General features: G+C 42.8%; 1 protein-coding gene across 1 annotated transcript in view; it reads right to left on the bottom strand.

Moving 5' to 3' along the window:
• The window catches only part of LOC102396100 (nebulin related anchoring protein), a gene marked incomplete in the record, with an annotated part of 59214 nt that overhangs the window by 30840 nt on the left and 7811 nt on the right, over positions 1-20563 (bottom strand). The window contains 10 exon segments of the mRNA XM_045164126.1: positions 804-902; positions 5355-5459; positions 7022-7129; positions 8578-8682; positions 11338-11454; positions 12445-12549; positions 16945-17049; positions 17344-17451; positions 18628-18732; positions 19429-19533. Of these exon segments, the coding sequence (XP_045020061.1) occupies positions 804-902; positions 5355-5459; positions 7022-7129; positions 8578-8682; positions 11338-11454; positions 12445-12549; positions 16945-17049; positions 17344-17451; positions 18628-18732; positions 19429-19533 (1062 nt within the window).

The following is a 20563-nucleotide window of genomic DNA, read 5'->3' on the forward strand; positions in this document are numbered from 1 at the left end:
GACAAACTGTGAAAAAAAAAATAACCCTATGAGACAACTGGAATGCTGAATCCCACCTGGACATTGGTGATGTTAAGAATTTTTGTTGGTTTTTTTGGTGTGCTATATCAAAATTGTATAAATATGTTTAAAATTATTTTTACATTTTAGAGATTCATACTAAAATATCTGTAGATTAAATTATACAATACCTAGGATTTCCTTCAAAATAATATGGAGGTGGGCAGTGGATGTGCATACTGAAGCAAGACTGGCTACGAGTTAATTCACTGAAGCTGAGTGACGGCTGCCTGGGGGTTCATTATGCTGTCCTTTCTACTTCTGAATGCATTTTAAATTTATAAAATAAAGTTTAAATCAAACAGAGTGATTTCTGGACTCTCCTAGGGGTCCAGTGATTAAGAATCCACCTGTCAAAGCAGCGGACATGGGTTTGATCCCTGGTCTGGGAGGATCCCACATGCTGCAGACCAACTAAGCTGGCATATCACAACTACTCTAGAGTCCATGCTCCGAAACTAGAAAAGCTACCACAATGAGAAGCCCAAGCACCACATCTAGAGAGGAGCCCCTGACTGCCGCAGCTATAGAAAAGCTGCATGCACAGTGCAAGGAAGACCCAGCGCAGCCAAACATAAATAAATATTAAAAATAGTAACTTTTAAAAAGAGCCATCTCATGGTTGTAACAGGACATATGACACCATCAATGGAAGTCAAATCTTTGGGGAACCAGATATCCAGAACCCTGCAAAGCAACTGCAAGTCCCCCACAACTAGCCGGGTGGAGAGGGTGTCACTTACATGACTCAGTTGCTGGGCATTGATTTTGGCTTGAACAATCTGAGGAGTGTTGGTCACAGAGCTGTACTTCAGCTTGTCGATGCTTTGCCTGTAGTTGACCTGGATGCAGAAAGGTACAAGGTGTCACCTGTACTTTGCTTTAAGATTTCCTTAGCTCCCTCCCCCCAGCCGTGATTCTCAAATGACCAAAGAAAAACCCGAAGATTCCAATTGGAGACCAACAGACACTCCAAGCCCACAGATGGAGAAACAGTCCCCTGAAGAGTGAGTGACTGAACAGGCGGCTCATAAAAAGAGTTCAACTGAATGGCCAGGGAATGGAAGAAAGGGTGATCATCCACTTCGCTAATCAGAGAAAGGAATTTTAAAACCTACCATCTCCAGGCTAAGCCCTTTAGTCAATTAGGTTCTGGATCTGTTAGTAGCAGTCAGATTACCATCAAACATCTCACACATAATCTTCATGCCTCTGTTTAATTGCCCAAAGCCCAGGGCCCCACCCAGGATCCTGTACAGTATGGCAGCTTCTTTAGGCCTCCACACCCCACTTTCTAGCCTCCCACTAGCTCTTACGTCTCTGTCCACACTCCACCTACTGCCTCTGACCATGATCCCATAGCAGGGGGCTCTGCCCTCACAGGGGCAACCTTGCACTTTTCTACTATATCCTGTCTAAACCAGAGTCTGATGTCTTTGTCATCCTACCCACCTGCTGTCACCTCCTGCTGCCACCTCCCTGGGTGACAGCTCACCCCTGTGAGTCACAGACCACTAGCTGGATGGCACTCGTCTTGGCTCAGTGCTTGGCCTCATTGTGGGGGAGTAATGAGGAGTGGTGGGGACTGTGGCAAATGGCAGAGCTACCGGTCAGCTCTGAGAGATGGTGATCTTGATCAAATGGGACTCAGAGTGGCCAGACAGTCCAGTTATCCCAAAGAAACCAGAAACCCATATTATTATATAAATTCTTACAATTTTAAATGCTGAGAAACAGTTCAGTATTTTAAAACACACTGACCCAAGGGAAACAGACCCAGTGAAAAGCTTGAGATGGCATCTCTTCCTTGGACTCACTCCATTCTTGCCTATTTCAACAGGAGCTAAACAATAATTACAACTAAAAAAAGAGCACCTCCTATGTGCCTGCCACTACTGCAAGTGCTTTACATTTATTTACACACTGAATCTTCCCAACCACCCTGTGGGGAGCACTGTTATCCCCACCTCACAACATGTGAACTGAGGCACAGAGCCCTGAAGTGACTTGCTCAAGGTCACCAGCTGGTGTCAGACGGTAAGTGTTAGTCACTCAGTCATGTCCGACTCTTTGAGATGCCATGAACGGTAGCCCACCAGGCTCCTCTGTTCATGGAATTCTCCAGGCAAAAATACTAGAGTGGATAGCCATTCCCTTCTCCTGGGGGATCTTCCCCACCCAGGGGTTGAATCCCGGTCTCCAGCATTGCAGGAAGATCCTTTACTGTCTGAGCCACGAGGAAAGTCCCTGGTATCAGAGCTGGGGTTCAAATCCCAGCAGTTGGCCTCCCAAAGTGGCTCCCAGACTGCATACTATTGCTGTGGTTTTGCCAATGCTGGTGTGCTTGGAACTGTTACCTATTATCTTATAGATGAGTCAGGGGTTCCCTATAACCAGAGCTATCTCTGCTTAGAGAAGGAAATGTATTATGACAAATTAGAAAACAAACAAAAATCAAAAAGACTTATAAATTAGCTTCTAGAACAAGATCTAAGAACAGAGTGTTCCAGATACTAGACCACAGAATCTTTTGTTGGGATTTGGAGAAAAGGGACAGCATTGTTTCATTCTATATAGTTAACAATTCAAGGAGAAAAGTTTTTGCAGATTCTGAGTTTTGGACCTGGGGTATGTAGAAAAACTAGGAAATATGAAGTCATTTCAATGTCAAATATTAATGAGATTACACTATAGTAGCTTCCTAACGCACTAAGTCAGAGGGAAAATTATCGTCTCATATTAGAGTCTAATAGAATTCAGAATTATGCATGGTAAAATGTCACAAAACTGTGTTTTTTAAGTGGCACATTCCTTCCTGATAATTCTGCATTAAGTATGTTGCAGAGCACAATTACTTTCCTCTGCAGGACATAATTAACACTCTCCATGATTAATTATATCTTTGCAACATCACAGATGCTTGGTCAATGCTTCAGTCTACTTTCTGAAAGGTCCCTTTGCTGAGGGCAGAGTCTCATTTTAATGCTATTACTGTTTTTAAAATCCATCTGAAAGGAATGTTCTCTAATTAAGGACTCATGCTTGTTTATTTAATTTCAGGGCTACCTGACCAACTTTAAGACTACCAGACAGAAAGAGAGACCACAAATATAAATGGATTCCCAAACTTCCTGAAAACTAAAGTCCTACATTAAGGGCGGTAAAAATTTTCACACAGGAGCCAGGAAAATGAAAAAAGTAAACCAGTTTAAGGTGATAGAAGAAGTGGCCACTCAGTCCCCATCAACTGCTGCCATGTAGGAACTAGGGCCACAGTTCCTGTGTGAACTCACAATTTCTACATATCGTTTCAAAAATAATTTTTCTTAACACTGTGTGGCCACACCAAATACCTCTGCAACCTGGATCTGGCTCATGGGCTGCCAGTGCAGAATCTACCTCTGCTTCCAATTAATATTTCTAATCCAGTCTAGTTTAATTCATCTCTCAGACTTCTCCAGGTTGAGCTGACTCTATTTCAGGTGCCTGGTTTGATCCACTGCCTTATATAGGCAAATGTAATAGCAAGTCATGTTATAACAGGACTGCTGTTATAGGACCCTATATAATAGTTGTAGGACCCTCTCTCATTTCATTTGTTACTAAGCATTATTTCTAGAATTCTACTGTGAAAGTGAAAGTGTTAGTTGCTCAGTCATGTCCGACTCTATGCAACCCCATGGACTGCAGCCCGCCAGGCTCCTCTGTCCATGGGGTTTTCCAAGCAAGAATACTGGAGTGGGTTGCCACTTCCTTCTCCAGGGGATCTTCCTCACCCAGGGATTGAGCCCCGGCCTCCTGCATTGCAGGTGGATTCTTTATTGACTGAGCTACTATGGAAGCCCACTCAAAGAAAGAACTCACTCAGAAGCCCACTGTGAAAGAACTCACTCAGATTTTATGAGATGCTCCTGATTCCTCAAGTTACTCAGGTAATGTATGCAGCCAAAAAAAGAAACCTGGCTTTGGTAGCCAAGTTTAAACTTGAATTTCATTAAGGTGAAATGAGTAAGTCAACCAAACTTTCTGGGAAAGGGAGAAGCAAAATGGGGGCTCTTTATATTCTACTTCCCATGCCCTGCTTTATCACACATCTGAAAAGTCCCTTTCATCCATCAGGCTGTCATTTGCCACTGACTGGCCTTTGTTGTCCTGTATCTATGTTAGATGCTGGAGATGCCCAGCTGAACTTGACACTGCTCGTACTCGGAGCAAAAGGGAAACAGCTGCAAAGACCCATCTACCAACAGCACAGACCAAGTCAACTGCTGGAGCTGTGCTGACTCCAGAAGAATGTGAAGGAAAGTAGCCCTGAGCACTCAATGGGCACAAGTTGAATAATATACTAAATTATTTTTTTAAGATTTTTTTTTGATGTGTACCCTTTTTAAAGTCTTTATTGAATTTGTTACAATATAGTTTCTGTTTTATGTTTTGGTTTTTTGGCCATGAGGCATGTAGGATCTTAGCTTCCTGACCAGGGATCCAAACCTCATCTCCTGCATTGGAAGGTGAAGTCTTAAACATTGGACCACCAGGGAAGTCCATGATTGACTGAAGAGTCCATGACTCTCACTGACAAATGTGAACTGACAACTCAGTTCTAAACCACCTTATGTACTTTTAAAAACAGCAGATAACTTCTACTGTTTCCCTTGTACGTTTCTGTATTTTCTAAATTTTCTGTAATCAACATGTAGTAAAATTCTTGTAATTAGAAAACAATGAAATTAATTAATTATACATATTTCATTGGAGATAAACCAAACTATAAATAAATCAAATCACTGCTGTAATATTACATAATAAAATTAAGTTATTTTACTTAATCTTAAATTATTTTATTTAATATTATATAAAATTAAATTTAAAAATTACACACATATTTCTCCTGGGGAAAATAATTAAGTGCTCCTGGAGAAAATAATAAAGCAATGCTGCCATTTCCTCTCAACTTATAGCTATTTCAGTTTACTTCCTCTGGTCCTCAAATATAAAACTTAAAAAAAAAATAAACCTCATCACTGCTAGCAAATAATTACTTTAAATGTACCCAGCAGCAGATATAGTTCCCAAATTCTAAGAGGTTTCCAAGATGAAACCAGGGTTGTCTCTGTCTTATGTTGGAAATCCAAGAGTTTGCAGACATGTATGTCCTGTTAGAAAAGAGTTACTTCTTCTCAGTCCCTTGTATCTCCTAAGAACTGCTGTATCCTGTTTCTCTCTGTCTCGCTAAGAGTCACTCCATTGGAGGGAAGCAATGAGGAATACAGGCCTACTGGGGAAGGACTCACGTCTTTCAGGGGGGCCAGTTTCACCGTTGTTTGATAGGAGGGGGTAAGAGTGGCCGGGTAGTTATAGTCAACAATATCGTGTTTGTAATCAGCCTTGTAGGCGATCTGAAACACAAAATAAAGACCAAAAAAAGAGAAATTAGCCCCCACTTTCTTGTGACCTTGTTTGAATGTCATAAAAATATTCTTTAAATAACCAGAAACAAAATTAATTCAGTTTCATCACCTCCAAGGAAAATTAAATTACATTCACACTTTTGCCTTTAATTAATTTGAATTCTTCTTCTTAATTAACCCAAAATTAGCTAACTTTATCTGTAGCACATTTATTTTATCTTTCTTATTAATCATGGAGTCCCTTGTAGATTTTTTTGTTAAAGAAGAAGCATTTGCATACAAGTATACAATAAAAGAGCTTCTTGGCTAATGCCCAGAAAATAAATGAAAATTCAAGAGTCTTCAGAGTACTTGAAATTTTTTTCTAAAGGTCAAATTTGACTTTCTCAGGCAGATGAAACTTGACATGTGTATGTTTTAATAACGAGATCAGCTTCTTCTTAGTGTCCTTTACTTCCAAGATGTACACTCTGGCATTTGCAAACGTGTAAACTGAATGAAGGAAAGTTATGACCAACCTAGACAGCATATTAAAAGCAGAGATATTACTTTGCCAACAAAGGTCGTCTAGTCAAGGCTATGATTTTCCAGTGGTCATGTATGGATGTGAGAGTTGGACTGTGAAGAAAGCTGAGTGCCGAAGAATTGATGCTTTTGAACTGTGGTGTTGGAGAAGACTCTTGAGAGTCCCTTGGACTGCAAGGAGATGCAACTAGTCCATTCTAAAGGAGATCAGTCCTGGGTGTTCATTGGAAGGAATGATGCTGAAGCTGAAACTCCAGTACTTTGGCCACCTCATGCAAGAGTTGACTCATTGGAAAAGACCCTGATGCCGGGAGGGATTGGGGGCAGGAGGAGAGGGGATGAAAGAGGATGAGATGGCTGGATGGCATCACCGACTCGATGGCCATGAGTCTGAGTGAACTCCGGGAGTTGGTGGTGGACAGGGAGGCCTGGCGTGCTGCGATTCATGGGGTCGCAAAGAGTTGGATACGACTGAGTGACTGAACTGAAACTGAATGGACAAAGACAGAGATAATAGATCACATGCTTTAGCAAAAAGAGGGACCTGATCTATCTTGTTATCCCACTGTATTGAGCAGTGCCTGGACACAGGAAATCTACAATGAACATTAAGATGGAACAAATGAATAAATCAGCCAACCAACCAACCAATTTCAAATAAATCATAAACACTTTGGAAATCTGAAGCATTTCAAATGAGAATCACGCTCATCCATTTCTCTTTATCTCTCAGAAACTGAAAGTTTTTGTTACACTGGATCAATTACAATACATCTAAGTACTCTTCAAAGCAGAGAAAGCTGAGATTAATACATGGAAGCTTTTGAAAATTTCCAAGGATTTTTTACCTAGCGTTGGTTGTATTGATTAACATTTAGAAACTCTTTGAGGTCAGTCTTTACACAACAAAACACTGAGTTTTTAAAAGGGGAGGTTGGGAAAGAATTGGCTGAATTCCTCGTGGCCTTTCTCCCTCCACCCCAATAGACCCCAAGGACATGCAGGCCCTTCACAACAGGACTCACATTGCTTGCCAGGCTTCCAACTTTCAGAGCATGGAGCATCCGTTTGTCCATCCCGACTCCTTCATAGCGGCCTCTCATGCGGTTCTGGTAGTTTTCTTTATATTTATTCTACATGGGAACACAAAACCTTCAACAAAAGCATTCTCTCCCCAACTCGTGGAAGACAAATGACTCATCTTAATGCACTAAATCCAACATATAAATGATTAAATAGAGCCTATTTATGTATTCAGTGGGTCAGCGAATTAAAAATAAGACAAACCTAAAAAAAAATTAGAATTCAAGAAGTTGGGATAAAACAAGCCTACAAGCAAACACAGGATCTGATGCATAGACAGCACAAAACAGACCTGATTTTTTTTTAACATTTTCAGTTGTAAACATGCCAGATTTTTCCAGCGTGAAAACCCATCACATGAATGTGGAGCTTTCCAAGGACAAGCACTGATCACACAGGGGCTGCATGCAACCCCATGCCCCAAGCCCTGCACTGCGTGCTATTACCCCTCCTTCTAGATACATGAAGAATCAAACCTGGGCTTTGCCAAATTCTGCACCTTTTACATGACACACTGGTTATTACCGCGACCATGTTAAGTAACTATATTATGTCCCAAATGCAGCTTACAAAGAACAAAACAAGAAGACAAGAAGTCATAAATAGAAAAATCTGAGTACTTTCTAATAAAGCTACATTAAAATCACCTACCTTGGGAGGCCATTGAGTTTCCAGGCACTGAGAGAATTTTAACAGAATACTATGACTCTACGTCAGATATAGTTCTACTTATCTCAGTTAATCTTCACAAACACTCTATGAGCAGGAAGGATTTATTATCATCCCCATTTTACAGACAGGCAAATGGCTCCATGAACTTAAACAACTTGCCCAAAGTCGGCCACTTAGCCAGTTATGGAACCAGGCCTGTCAGCTCCAAAGCTGGTGTGCTCAACTATGGCATGTATGCAAAAAAAAAAAAAAAAAAAAAAATTCCTTACTAAGCCTTACAAAGTCCCACGTGATTTCAGATTTTACTACGATAAGCAACTAAGTAGAAGTATAATCATATAAACCAGTCTTTGATGTTCTCAAGGATACATCCCCAGACTTTGAGAATTTCCAAATTTGCAAATGCCATGCCAACATACATCTGCTCAGCTGTAAGATGGGGAAATAACACCTGGTGACCGTGCAGGATAACTGAGATTATGTACTAATTTAAGAAGCACAAAGTCAAGTTGAGAGGGAACGCTGCATGCTCAGCTAGGCTTCCTCACCAGCATTTGCCCTAGGATCTGGATACTGTTTTACTTGAAGGAGGCAAGAGGGCAGACGCAGCCCTGAGGATGCAGGGTCAAGTGCATGCTGGGGATCTAACACTCCATGGACCACCCCAGCAGGCAATCTCTATCAACGCTCATAGTATCTGTGCCTAAGAAGCCATGCTTCTCCAAGACATCCAGATGCATTCACGTACATGGTCTCTTAGGAGACCAAGAAATTCAGGTCATTAAAATAAAAAGGCCAAACAAAGGCTTAGGTATTAAAAACTCACATCACTGGTGAATTGTGAAATCTTGCACACATTCCTGAATTGAGGCGTTTCACAGTAGTTGATACTATGACCTTTACTACTTTCCAGATCCTTCTTATACTCCACCTTGGAAACCAAAACACCAGATGCACAGGAGAACCAAACCCGAAGTCACTCTTGAAAATGTCACCAGGGCTCAACTTAGGATATTTTTAGAAAACTTTCAGCCGAAGATTTTAAAATACCAGGCATAGGCTACTGTAGGTCAACAATACATGTTTTCCTTTCAAATAGTTAATAAGCAAACAATCAGTTTGGTTCTGAATATTAAAAAATATATAGTCCCTTTTAAGAGTAAATGCTTTTTAAGATTCTTATACAGCTCAAAAAAAATGGCAAAATAGTCTTAGAAATCAACCCACTTCTGAGAACAGGTATCTGGGGGGATGTCAGGACTTCCGGTCATGTTCTGTTTTTTGATCTGATTGCTTATTACAAAGATGAGTCCACTTGTGGAAATTCTTCCCATTGAACCCTTAAGATATATGCACTTCTCTGTATATATACTTCAGTAGAATTTAACCAAAAAAGTTACTTTACAAAAGAGCATAATAAATGAGACCACACATAAACACAAGAGTGCCTTCTAATTTTAAATGGCTAGTTGAGCTCCTCTGGGTCGTTGTATGTAAGATGTGAGGTCATTATTAAATAGACTCCAAGTCATTCCAGGTAATTGGAGAAGGCAGCTGAAGGCTAGTTACCATTAATAGAGGCAGGGCTGGTTTGTCTTACTAGAGAAGCATAAGGGCAAAAAGAAATGGAAGGTTCCCTTGTGATGCTTTCCAAAGGAAATACAATTTATTATCATACCTTATAAAACATTTGGTGGGAATATGCCTCTTAAAGTTTGCAGGATGCATCATAATGCTTATAATATGATATAAGATGAAGAAATGCACATAAAACTGTACACACAGTTGAATTCTAACTCTATAAAAAATGTTTTTATATTCATATATTTGTTTATAGTATATTCACATAGAAAAGGGTTTCCCTGGTGGCTCAGATGGTAAAGAGTCTGCCTGTAATGCAAAAGACCTGGGTTCGACCCCTGGGTCGAAAAGATCCCTGGAGAAGGAAATGGCAACCCACTCCAATATTCTTGCCTGGAAAATCCCATGAATGGGGGAGCCTGGTGAGCTACAGCCCATGGAGTCAAAAAGAGTTGGACACAAATGAGCAATTAACACTTTCACTTTCACGTAGAAAAAGGCCAAAATGGTAACGGTGTTATTCCTGGGTCTGGTTCTAGTTCTGCCCCTAGAAGTCTATCGGAACCAGAACAAGACACTTGACTTTTCCAGGTCTATGACAAAGCCAGGGACAAAAGACTGCAAAGAGCCCACCTAGATCTAATGTTCCATGAGTCAAAACACAAGATTCAGCGAACCTTTTCTGCAAATGAGCAGAGAGTAAACATTTGAGTCTTGGTAGGATGTGTGTGTGTGTCTATGTGTGTATGTATGTGTGCACTGAGTCACTTCAGTCATGTCCAACTCTTTGCGACCCTGTGTGCCACCTGGGAAGCCCTGCACGATGTACCATCTCTCTATCTATTCTGCCCATATCGTTCAAAAGCAGATACACGATGTATTTCAATAAGACTTCATTTCTAAAAACAGGCTGTGGGACAGATTTGTTACTCAGATCATAGTTTGCTGACCTCTGGCCTAGAGCATAAGAATCATATGGATAATTTGTTTAAACTGCAGGTTCTGGACTTCCACGGTGGTCCCATGGCTAAGCCTCTACGTTCCAGGCAAGGGGCTTGGGTTCGATCCCTGGTCAGGGAACCAGAGCCCATGTGCAGCAACTAAGACCTGGCACAGCCAAATATACAATTTTTTCTTTAAATGCAGGTTCTGTGGGCTTGGCATCTATCCACTATTTCTAAGTATCTGAAGTTTCTGATGATGCCCAGGAAATGTACACTCTTGTGATTCTGAGCAGCATCACAGGCTAAGGCACTTTTTGGAATAAAGGACTGACAGGGAAGAGAAGAAAAATCTTTTAGGATATTTGCATATCCTTTTTTGAGTTGCAGACAACTTGCTAGATGAGTCCTATGCATAGCCTGGCAAGAGGCTGACAACTCAAATGCCTTCAGGGTCCTGATAGGTGGTGCAAACAGAGAAGAAGCTGCTTTAAGAAACTCAAGAACAATAAAAAGGATATGGGGAACTAGAGGGGATATTCCCTTGCAAACCGCCCTGGCAATTCTAAAAATCCTAACCCCTTGGCAGGCCAAACAAAACACAGTCTCTGGCAGCCAGGTCTGCCTCTAAGGCAAGGGGAATTCATACAGCACACAGAGCTTCTTGGAAACCTGACTACAAAAATAAGAGAATGAGGGAGGTTCCATGTTCAAAACACCCCTCATCTTTGATGTCCACTCTATGAGAATGACATATGGTTATAAAGGTTGGTTCATCCAAATTCTGGCAACTAGAAATCTACTACTGGGAACTCTGGACTATCCACAGCCCTGTGAGAATTTCAGGAGGAAACTTCTGAACCATCAGAGAAAGATTTAATTAGTTTGGTTCTATGCTCTGTTATGAATTGCTTTTGACTACCTATTCATTCTTGGGAAACTGGTAACACGTGTGTAGTTCATGTGGCGTTAAGACAGAATGTTTCCTTCTGGGGTCACCCCTTCACTGTCTGTCGGAATCAAAGGAAGTGACAGGACACAGATGGGACCGTCCCCGTACACACCTCACTCACGAGCTTGTTCACGCTCTGAGCCCGCTTCAGAACCAAGTTGTCCTGGGCTGGGAGGGAATGATAATGTGCAGCGCCCTTCATCTTATTGAAGTCCTGCCTGTATTTTATCTGAAAGAAGCACACGAAGAACAACCAGAGTTGTTGTTTCATTCTCCAGGAGAGAAGTTACTCCACATCTACTCCACATTTCATGTCAACATTTATTTAATACAATTTTCTGGAGGAAAAAAAGAAAGCACATGGGTTTTTCCTCCACTAAGTCCCTAAACCGCTCACTCCCTTTTAGATTAAAATATTACTGCCCCCTTTCACATTTTTTACACTTTACATTCTAGCTCTACATTAAGGAAGGTCTCACAATGATCATACCTAGAAGTATCATCCAAAAACCCATTCTGCCTTTGGTTTTAACGACCATTTCTCATCCAGTCTCGAGTGATGAATGTGTCCTTTATTTCCCCTCTCAGGCCAAAGTGCACTTTTCTAGGGAAATGGGTGATAACTGAGTAGGAACAAAGTAAAGGAGAAGGGCAAAGGGGGTATGAGATGAATGCTGGGCCTCTGATGATTGATCAAGTTCAAGTTGGTGAAAGATCTGCAGTGTGCGTGTTGCTTTACCAAGTGTAATGACTTTACCAAGTGTAACAATAGCTTATCTTTCAAGGATGGCCAACTGGCTAACATTCTGCAAATAAAAATTATTTTATCAACTGGGTTACAGCCAATTTGATAATCATACTATTTATTTTAATCAGCTATTCCTCTTGAGTGCTCAATTTCTAAAGTGGGTTATTTTGCAAAGACTCTCCTAACTCCACCTGATCTGGCTAGACTGGTATCTGACCTTGCTTCAGCTGACCTCAAGCAAGTTATGTGGTTTGTCCATGTCAATCTCCTTTAAAGCAGACAAATGTGACCTAACAGTATGAACCCAAAAAGCAGACATCAGAAATGTGGATAGGAATTGAAGGTTAACATTGTGCTTTGACTCAGCTCTGAAAAATTCAACTGGGTGTAGGTTTCAGGAAGCACAGTCTCCAGAGTCTAATTTTTCCTCTGCTTCTGTGGCTCTGTGGGTTGTCCCAATGAGGTACTTACATCACTAGCGAGTTCGTTGGCTTTCTTGGCGTTCTGATAAGCTGGGGTGATCATGGCCGGGAAGCTGCCCTTTCCTCTGTGCTCGCCATACTCTTCTGAGTAACCCTGCTGGGTCAATCAAAAATTTTAATCAGGGGACTTCCCTGGTGGTCTAGCAATTAAGAATCTGGAGACACGGGTTCTCTTCCTGGCCTGGGACGTAGGCTCCCACATGTTGCGGGGGCAACTAAGCCTGTGTGTCACAACTACTGAGGCTGAGTGCAGCAACTACCGAAGCCCGAGTGCACCAGAGCCTGTCTCTGCAATAAGAGAAGCCACCACAACGAGGAGCTCACGCACAACAGCTAGAGAGCAGCCCCTGCCGCTCACTGCCAACACAGAAAGCCCTTGAGCAGCAACAAAGACTCAGTGCAGCCAAATAATTAGTGAATTTTAAAAAACTTTAATCAGTAATGCTCTACCCCTGGAATGGGGAGGGGATTAGCAATGATCTCTTCTATATCTCTTTTTCTTACATCTCCTGTTCCCATGGAGGCCAGTCCACACTGAACCCTCAGCACATGTGGTTATTGAGCTGGTGGACTCAGAGGCAGACCCACCTACTATTGTCCAGCACACTTACTAGGGTCAGCACTAAGTAAACGGAAGTGATTATCATTGGCCTCATCGTTTCCATCAGATAAGTTAAGACACTGTATGAGTCTCCTAGGCCCGTGGAGTAATCATTTCTTAAAAGACACCAGGAAAGTCCCTCTGTCTTCCAAGGGTCTTGAATGCTACTGTTCTCGGACCTGTTGGCAGATCTATGCAGAGAGGCGCTGATATCCCACAAACTGCCTCCCTCAGTGATGGATTCATTTCATTTACCAATAAAGGAAGGTTACATAACGATTTAAATTTTTGATATTGGGAGGAAAAGATTTCAGATTTCCATAAGATGATCTCAACTGGGACCAAATGTACATTTCAAACTAAGTATTACAATCTGAGTCTTGATTTCTTCCTTCCTCCCCACCACATCACCCAGCCACTCCCATAAAGGAGTACCTTCCTTCTCATGGAACTGTCCTCACGTGCTAAGTCGCTTCAGTCACGTCTAACTCTTTGCGACCCTACGGACTTAGCCCACCAGGCTCCTCTGTCCATGGGATTCTCCAGGCAAGAGTATTGGAGTGGGTTGCCATGCCTGCCTCGATGGGATCTTCCCAACCCAGGATCGAATGCAAGGCTCTTAGGTCTCCTTCATTAGCAGGCAGGATCTTTACCACTGGTGCCACCTGGGAAGCCCCACGTCACTGGTGTACACCTTCCCTGGCAATCAGGAACCGGATGTACTTCAAAAGTCCATCAGATGCTACCTTCTCCCCGGGGAGCTCCTCCCTCACTCCCGGGCCTGCCCCAGGCAGAAGCGGCTGCTTCCTTATCTGTGCTCCCACAGATCTGAAACAACCCTGAGTGTGTCCCCTCGGGCTCATGACTCCATCTCACTCTGGCCTCCTCCACAGTGGGGCTGCCCGGCTCCAGCAACACGGTTCAGAGTCTGGCACACTACTCTCTTATATGAAACAGTTGGGTCAAATTAGAATGCCCAGGGTTCCTTTCTACCCAGTAATGACAACTGCTTAGCCTAAGAGCTCCTTTTTGGTTGGTTGCCAGAAGGTTCTGGGCCACATGAAGTAAGTGAAAAAAGTTAAGCTAAAAAAATAATAATAACAAAGACTCAAATTCTTTGGTAGCCTCCTTTTGCCCTTTCTGCTTTATGATTTGGAGTTGGTTTGCAGCTTTATTTTAACGTCTCTGTTTATATGAATATATGTTGTGCATGTAAATCTTTTTTTTTTTTAGTATGTAAATCTTTTTGAGACACTTAATCCTATTGGGAAGATGACAAATAATAGATTACATGGTAAAGTCCATTAACCTAAAAAATATGCATTAAAAAGAATGAATTGCTTTGTCATTTAGGCATTACAGATATTTATAGTTCATCTGACTGCCTGTTTCTCTCTCACTACCCCCTGATCTCACCCTGACGTGTCACGTAAATCAGTGAAATGCCACAGGGGATGGAGTCCTCTTGACCAACAGCTGCTGGTGGTGCTATCAAACCAGACCCACTTTGATTCTTGTATCTGTTATTATCACGATTCCGTATGCCGTGTGCTCAGTCGCTCAGTCATATCCGACACTTTGCAGCCCCATGGACTGTAGCCCACCAGGCTCCCCTGCCCATGGAATTTTCCAGGCAAGTTCACTGGACTGGGGTGCCATTTCCTACTCCAAGGGATCTTCCCAACCCAGGGATTGAACCCGCGTCTCTTATATCTCCTGCACTGGCAGATGAATTCTTTACCAGTAGAGCCACCTGGGAAGCCCATTATCAAGACTGGAAACTTCAAGCAAAATGCCCTAATAATCAAGGCTCCATTCTGGCACTAGGAAGTTACATTTCATCACTGTGTATAGAAAGGCCTAGATACACATAAGAAATTATATGTGTGTAATAACAGTGGTAGATAGGATGGCCCAAATATAGAACAAAATATTTTCTGCTGAATACGGAAACCAAGTATTTTTAAAACTGACTTTGAAAAGTTGTCCAGAGCATCTGAGCAACATATTTACAACATAAAACCAATAAAAACATATTTTGGGGTTTCCCTGGGGGCTCAGTGGTAAGGAATCTGCCTGTCAATGCAGGAGACCTGAGTTCAATCCCTGATTCAGGAAGATCCCACATGCCACAAAGCAAGTAAGCCCATGCATTACGACTATTGAGCCTTTGCTCTAGAGTCCACATGACGAATGGACAAGGCAATGGCACCCCACTCCAGTACTCTTGCCTGGGAAATCCCATGGATGGAGGAGCCTGGTGGGCTGCAGTCCATGGGGTCGCTAAGAGTCAGATACGACTGAGCGACTTCACCCTCACTTTTCACTTTCCTGCACTGGAGAAGGAAATGGCAACCCACTCCAGTGTTCTTGCCTGGAGAATCCCAGGGACGGGGGAGCCTGGTGGGCTGCCGTCTATGGGGTCGCACAGAGTCGGACACGACTGAAGTGACTTAGCAGCAGCCACATGCCACAGCTACTGAAGCTGCATGCCCTAGAGCCTGCTCTCCACAACCAGGGAGACTACTGCAAGGAGAAGCCTCACGCAACTAGAGAGCAGCTCCCACTTGCCGAAACTAGAGAAGAGCCTGCACAGCAACAAACACGCAGCACAGCCAAAAATAAATAAATAAATACAATTATAAAAAATATCTTCATTGAGCTTTAAGCACTAGAGACCATTTGACTAACAATTACTGTGGAATTTAATAAAATTGCCTTATAAATTCAAAATCGGACATTTGTGCTCAGATAGACATTTTGCAAAGGGACCAAAACCTATCTTTATATTCATTCAAAGTTTCACATGAATATACCCCACAATGGTCAGGAAAGATTGAAGGCAGGAGGAGAAGGGGACAACAGAGGATGACATGGTTGGATGGCATCACGGACTCAATGGACATGAGTTTGAGTAAACTCCGGGAGTTGGTGATGGACAGGGAGGCCTGGCGTGCTGCGGTTCATGGGGTCGCAAAGAGTTGGACACGACTGAGCAACTGAACTGAACTGATAAGCAACTCAGTTTTCTGAAGAAGAGAAATCAGTTATTTGCTTCCTTTTATAAATTATATATGTCAAATAAGTCACATGTGTTGTAAAGTCTACTCAGTGCCAGAAAATTTAGACAACTGTCTAATTAAGAAAAAAAATATCAACTAAAGCCAATTGAATGTACTCTTCCAGTACACATATTTGGTCTTCCAACATTCTTTACTTACAACCATGAAAACATAATGTTCCATTTCCCCCTTACAATAGCTGTCTAGTACCAGAAAATACAGAGGGATGTGCAAATGAAATTAGCTTGTAACTGTCACTCAATCTTTTTACATCTTGTCAAGATGTAGTTCACTGAAGAATGAAATTGAGAAAAAAAGGCATAAAGCAATATGCTTTTTTTCCCCTCTGGCATATTGCTTTATCTGGCAACTTAGATAAGAAATTCACTTTCTAAGAAAAAGAATCCTGCTACTCAGCGAAATATTTTTCAAGACACACATTGATCCCTTTGGTGCTACTATGCAGCGACAGGCTAAACACAGCCAGTCTGAGTCCTCAGGATTTTTCTTCAATGAATAGATGAGGATGCTTTATTCCTAGAAAACACACCATGCTGATATAGGTCCTTTAGTTTTTTTTTTTAAAAAAAAAGAAAGATAAAGTACTTAGAATTTGTTTTCCTAAGTGAGTCAAGTTGAAACCTGTGTAATTGTTTGCCTGCTATTTTCTGGCTTTGAAATCTACTTTCCATAAATAGGGCAAATATAAACGACAGCCCAACCCCTGATTAAACTGTCACGGGGTGTGTCATGGGCTAGAGGGTTGCCAAACTGAGACCTGACCATCCAAAAGGGTAGTCTCCCAGGAAGTCACTTTATCACATACCTGGCCATACTGGTCCATGTATTCCTTTGGCAACGGGCCCTCAGCTCCAGCAGCAGGGCCAGCCATTCCCTTCATTTCTCTTTGATATTGTTGATGGTATCTCACCTATTTGGAGGGGAGAGAAGGATACACCTGGTAAATTTAGCCTCTTATGCACATGGGTCAGAAGAGTCAAAATGAATGTCTACGGAATGTTCTTTTTCTGCTCGAGTCTAGGGAATGTGTCTTAGACATAAAAGTGCCTGATCATTGTTCTAGTAAAACTGACTGAAAACTCTGAAGGAAAGTTCCTTCTTGGATCCACAGTGCACACAAAAGAAGGCAGGAAGTTGGACTTGCCAGGTCTGAGTAACTTCCTGACTCCTCCCCTCCTGTGACAACATAGCCTGGGACACTTACATCACTTGCCAGCTCGTTGGCTCTTTTGGCTATCTGATAAGCAGGTGTGATCATAGCAGGAAAACTGCCTTTCCCTCTCTGCTGTTCATAGGCCTCTGTGTATCTCACCTGGAAAAAGAAATATTTTGAATCACATACCACATTCCCACCATCTACCGGGCAATCTGAGTGAGAAGCCCCTCTAAGGGCTCCCATAACACCTGCACATCTCCCATCAGATCTCTTAGGCAACGTAGTAGGTTTAGCGCTTGATAGACCCTTATTTACCATTTATTCCCAACACCCAGCGCAGTGTCTGATACACGGAGATGCTCAAGGCAGAATTCAACACGTACTTGTGAGTACCTGCTGCAGGCCAACCAAGGCAAGCAGAAGCCACTCGTTAAGCTGAACCTGGATTCGTGCTTAAGCTTCCCAATCAGAACAACACTAAGTTTTCAGTCTTATTATGCTGTGGAGCAACTGGAATCGAAAAGGCAAATGGTACAAATTCTTTGGAAGTTCTATTCTGTAATTTGCAGTGACAAGGAGAGAATTCTTTCAGCTTAATCAGAAATATCTGGTTTGTTACTGAAGTGAAGTGAAGTGAGTGAAGTCGTTCAGTCGTGTCCAACTCTTTGCAACCCCATGGACTGTAGCCTACCGCGTTCCTCCGTCCACGGGATTTTCCAGGCAAGAGTCCAGGAGTGGGTTGCCATTTCCTTCTCCAGAGGATCTTCCCGACCCAGGGATTGAACCTGTGTCTCCCGCATTGTAGGCAGACACTTTACCGTCTGAGTTTTCTAAGGAGGAGTGCTCACATGGTCTGTGCTAGCTGCTGAATCTGACCTGACCACCCTTCTCCACGTTAGGAAAGAGTGGGGAACCTTAAAGAAGAATCACAGTGTCTGGCCACCATCATTGCTTTCTTTTCTTTTTGGCTACTCCACATGGCATGGGACTCCACAGACTTCCCTGGTGGCTCAAACAGTAAAGAATCTGCCTGCAATGTGGGAGACCCAGGTTCAATCCCTGGGTCAGGAAGATCCTCTGGCGAAGGGAATGGCAACCCACCCCAGGATTCTTGCCTGGGGAAATTCCATGGACAGAGGAGCCTGGCGGGTAGCAATCCGTGGGATCACAAAGAGTCAGACGTGACTGACTGACTAACACACAAATGGTATGGGAGATCCTAGTTCCCAGACCAGGGATTGAACCCAGGCCCCCCTTCAGTGGAAGCAGGGAGTCCCAACCACTAGACCACTGGGGAAGTCCTGGCTTCTATCATTTCTTATCATTTCTTACATCACTTTGAAGCTGTCCACCAGCCTTGGCCCGGAGCAGCTCAGGGGTATCCGCCACCGTGCTGAACCTGGAGATGCGCTCATCATGCCCTCTCTTGTACTCCACCTGGCGAAGAGACAGCACGGAGTCAAGGTCACACCCAGCAGCCTTTGTAGGACCTCTCCCTGCAGCTGTCCTGAAGCTACACACTGGGCAACACTCAAGGCAAACATATGGCTAGTCTTTCTGGCCTGCTTTATCGCTCCTCTCCAAAAACACACACATGTGTTCAGTCCAAGAGAGTGTCAGGAACTGCTAAACTTGAACAAATATTAATTTGTCTCCATAACAATCACATGAGGCAGGACTATGATTTGCCCCATTTTACAGATGAGCAGCTGGGGAACAGAGAGGTTAAGTAATTCGTGCAGGGTCCCACAGATACGAAGCAAGAGAGCCAGGATTCGAATCCCAAGATAGCTGGCTCCAGAATCTGAGCTCTAAATCAACCAGCTATGCTGTTCTTCAGTAGGATCTGCCATCCTCTTAATAAAAATCAGTGTTCTTGATGCTTAACCTCGAAATATTATTTGGTTCAGTTTCGGGGTGAGTGACATGGTCTTCTCTCCATTGATAGAGGAAGCACAGGCATAGAGAATGACTGATATAGAAAAGATAAGAACACAGTCTTCTTCATAATATCGTACTCAGGGTACCTACTGCTCCCAAAGAACTCTCCTGTTGGATTTTACCTGAATCCCAGGGATTCACTAATGACAAAAATTAGTGTAATCAACGGTGAGTTAGCAGTAAGACACTCACTTGGCTGGCCAGCTGGTTGGCGATCTTGGCCCTTTGATAAGCAGGTGTGATCATGGCTGGAAAACTCCCTTTTCCTCTCTGTTGCTCATAGTCTTCTGGATACTCCTGTTGGTGAGACCAATGTCAGCATGAGAACCAACAGGATCTCCAATGAGAATGAATAAAACTGCAATCGCAAGCATCATCAGAACTGATGCAACTGGATGTGTATGGTACTAGGAAAATATTTTGGTCTCCTGGAATAAATTTGAAAATTATTCACTTGGTGATTTAAATTAACACCTTCAAGGCTGAAGAAATCGTATTTCCTAGGTCAAAGAGGTTCCCCTTCAATATTTATATTAAACTCTGTGGAACCTGGCACAACCCAAGGAAGGCCCCTTGACTCAAAGGCTTGTAAGATAATGCAGCAATTATTCCACAGGAGACCTTTCTGCAACTAATCCACTAGACACAGTTCTGGGCTTCCCTGGTAGCTCAGTCGGTAAAGAATCTGCCTGTAGTGCAGGGCACCTACGTTAGATCCCTGGGTCAGGAAGATCCCCTGGAGAAGGAAATGGCAACCCACTCCAGTATTCTTGCCTGGAAAGTCCTTATGGACTGAGAAGCCTGGCAGGCTCCTCAGTCCATGGGCCCGCAGTCCATGGCAGGCTCTACAGTCCATAGGGTCGCAGAGTTGGACACGACTTAACGACTAAACCACCACCAGACACATTTCTACAGCACTGGGAGTGAAATATCTGTTCTTTTCTCCTGCTTACTTTTGAATATCTCTGCTAGTCTGCTTTCCTAACAAAACACAGCACCTTAGCAACTATGCTTCAGTTGCTTTCTTTCCACGTGCTAAAGAAAAGTTACTCAAGACTAACAATATTTTCCAAAGTGGTTTCTTCAAAGGACAGGTGCCCTGGGTTTAGGGAGAGGACTAGAGAATACAGCATGCAAATCATTAAGGAATTCCATAACCTGGGGTAAAATTGTCTTTCCTAAGATGAAAACCTACTAAGATCTCTTTTATGGTGCGACAGGTCCAAAATCTAAAATAGGGCATCGGGGCTGATTCTGAAGGCTCCGGTAGGAAATCCATTTCTTTGCCTTTTCCAGCTTCAAGAGGCTGTCCACAGTTCTTAGTTTA

Source organism: Bubalus bubalis, chromosome 23, assembly GCF_019923935.1.
Source record: "Bubalus bubalis isolate 160015118507 breed Murrah chromosome 23, NDDB_SH_1, whole genome shotgun sequence".
In the NCBI taxonomy this organism is placed as follows: domain Eukaryota; kingdom Metazoa; phylum Chordata; class Mammalia; order Artiodactyla; family Bovidae; genus Bubalus; species Bubalus bubalis.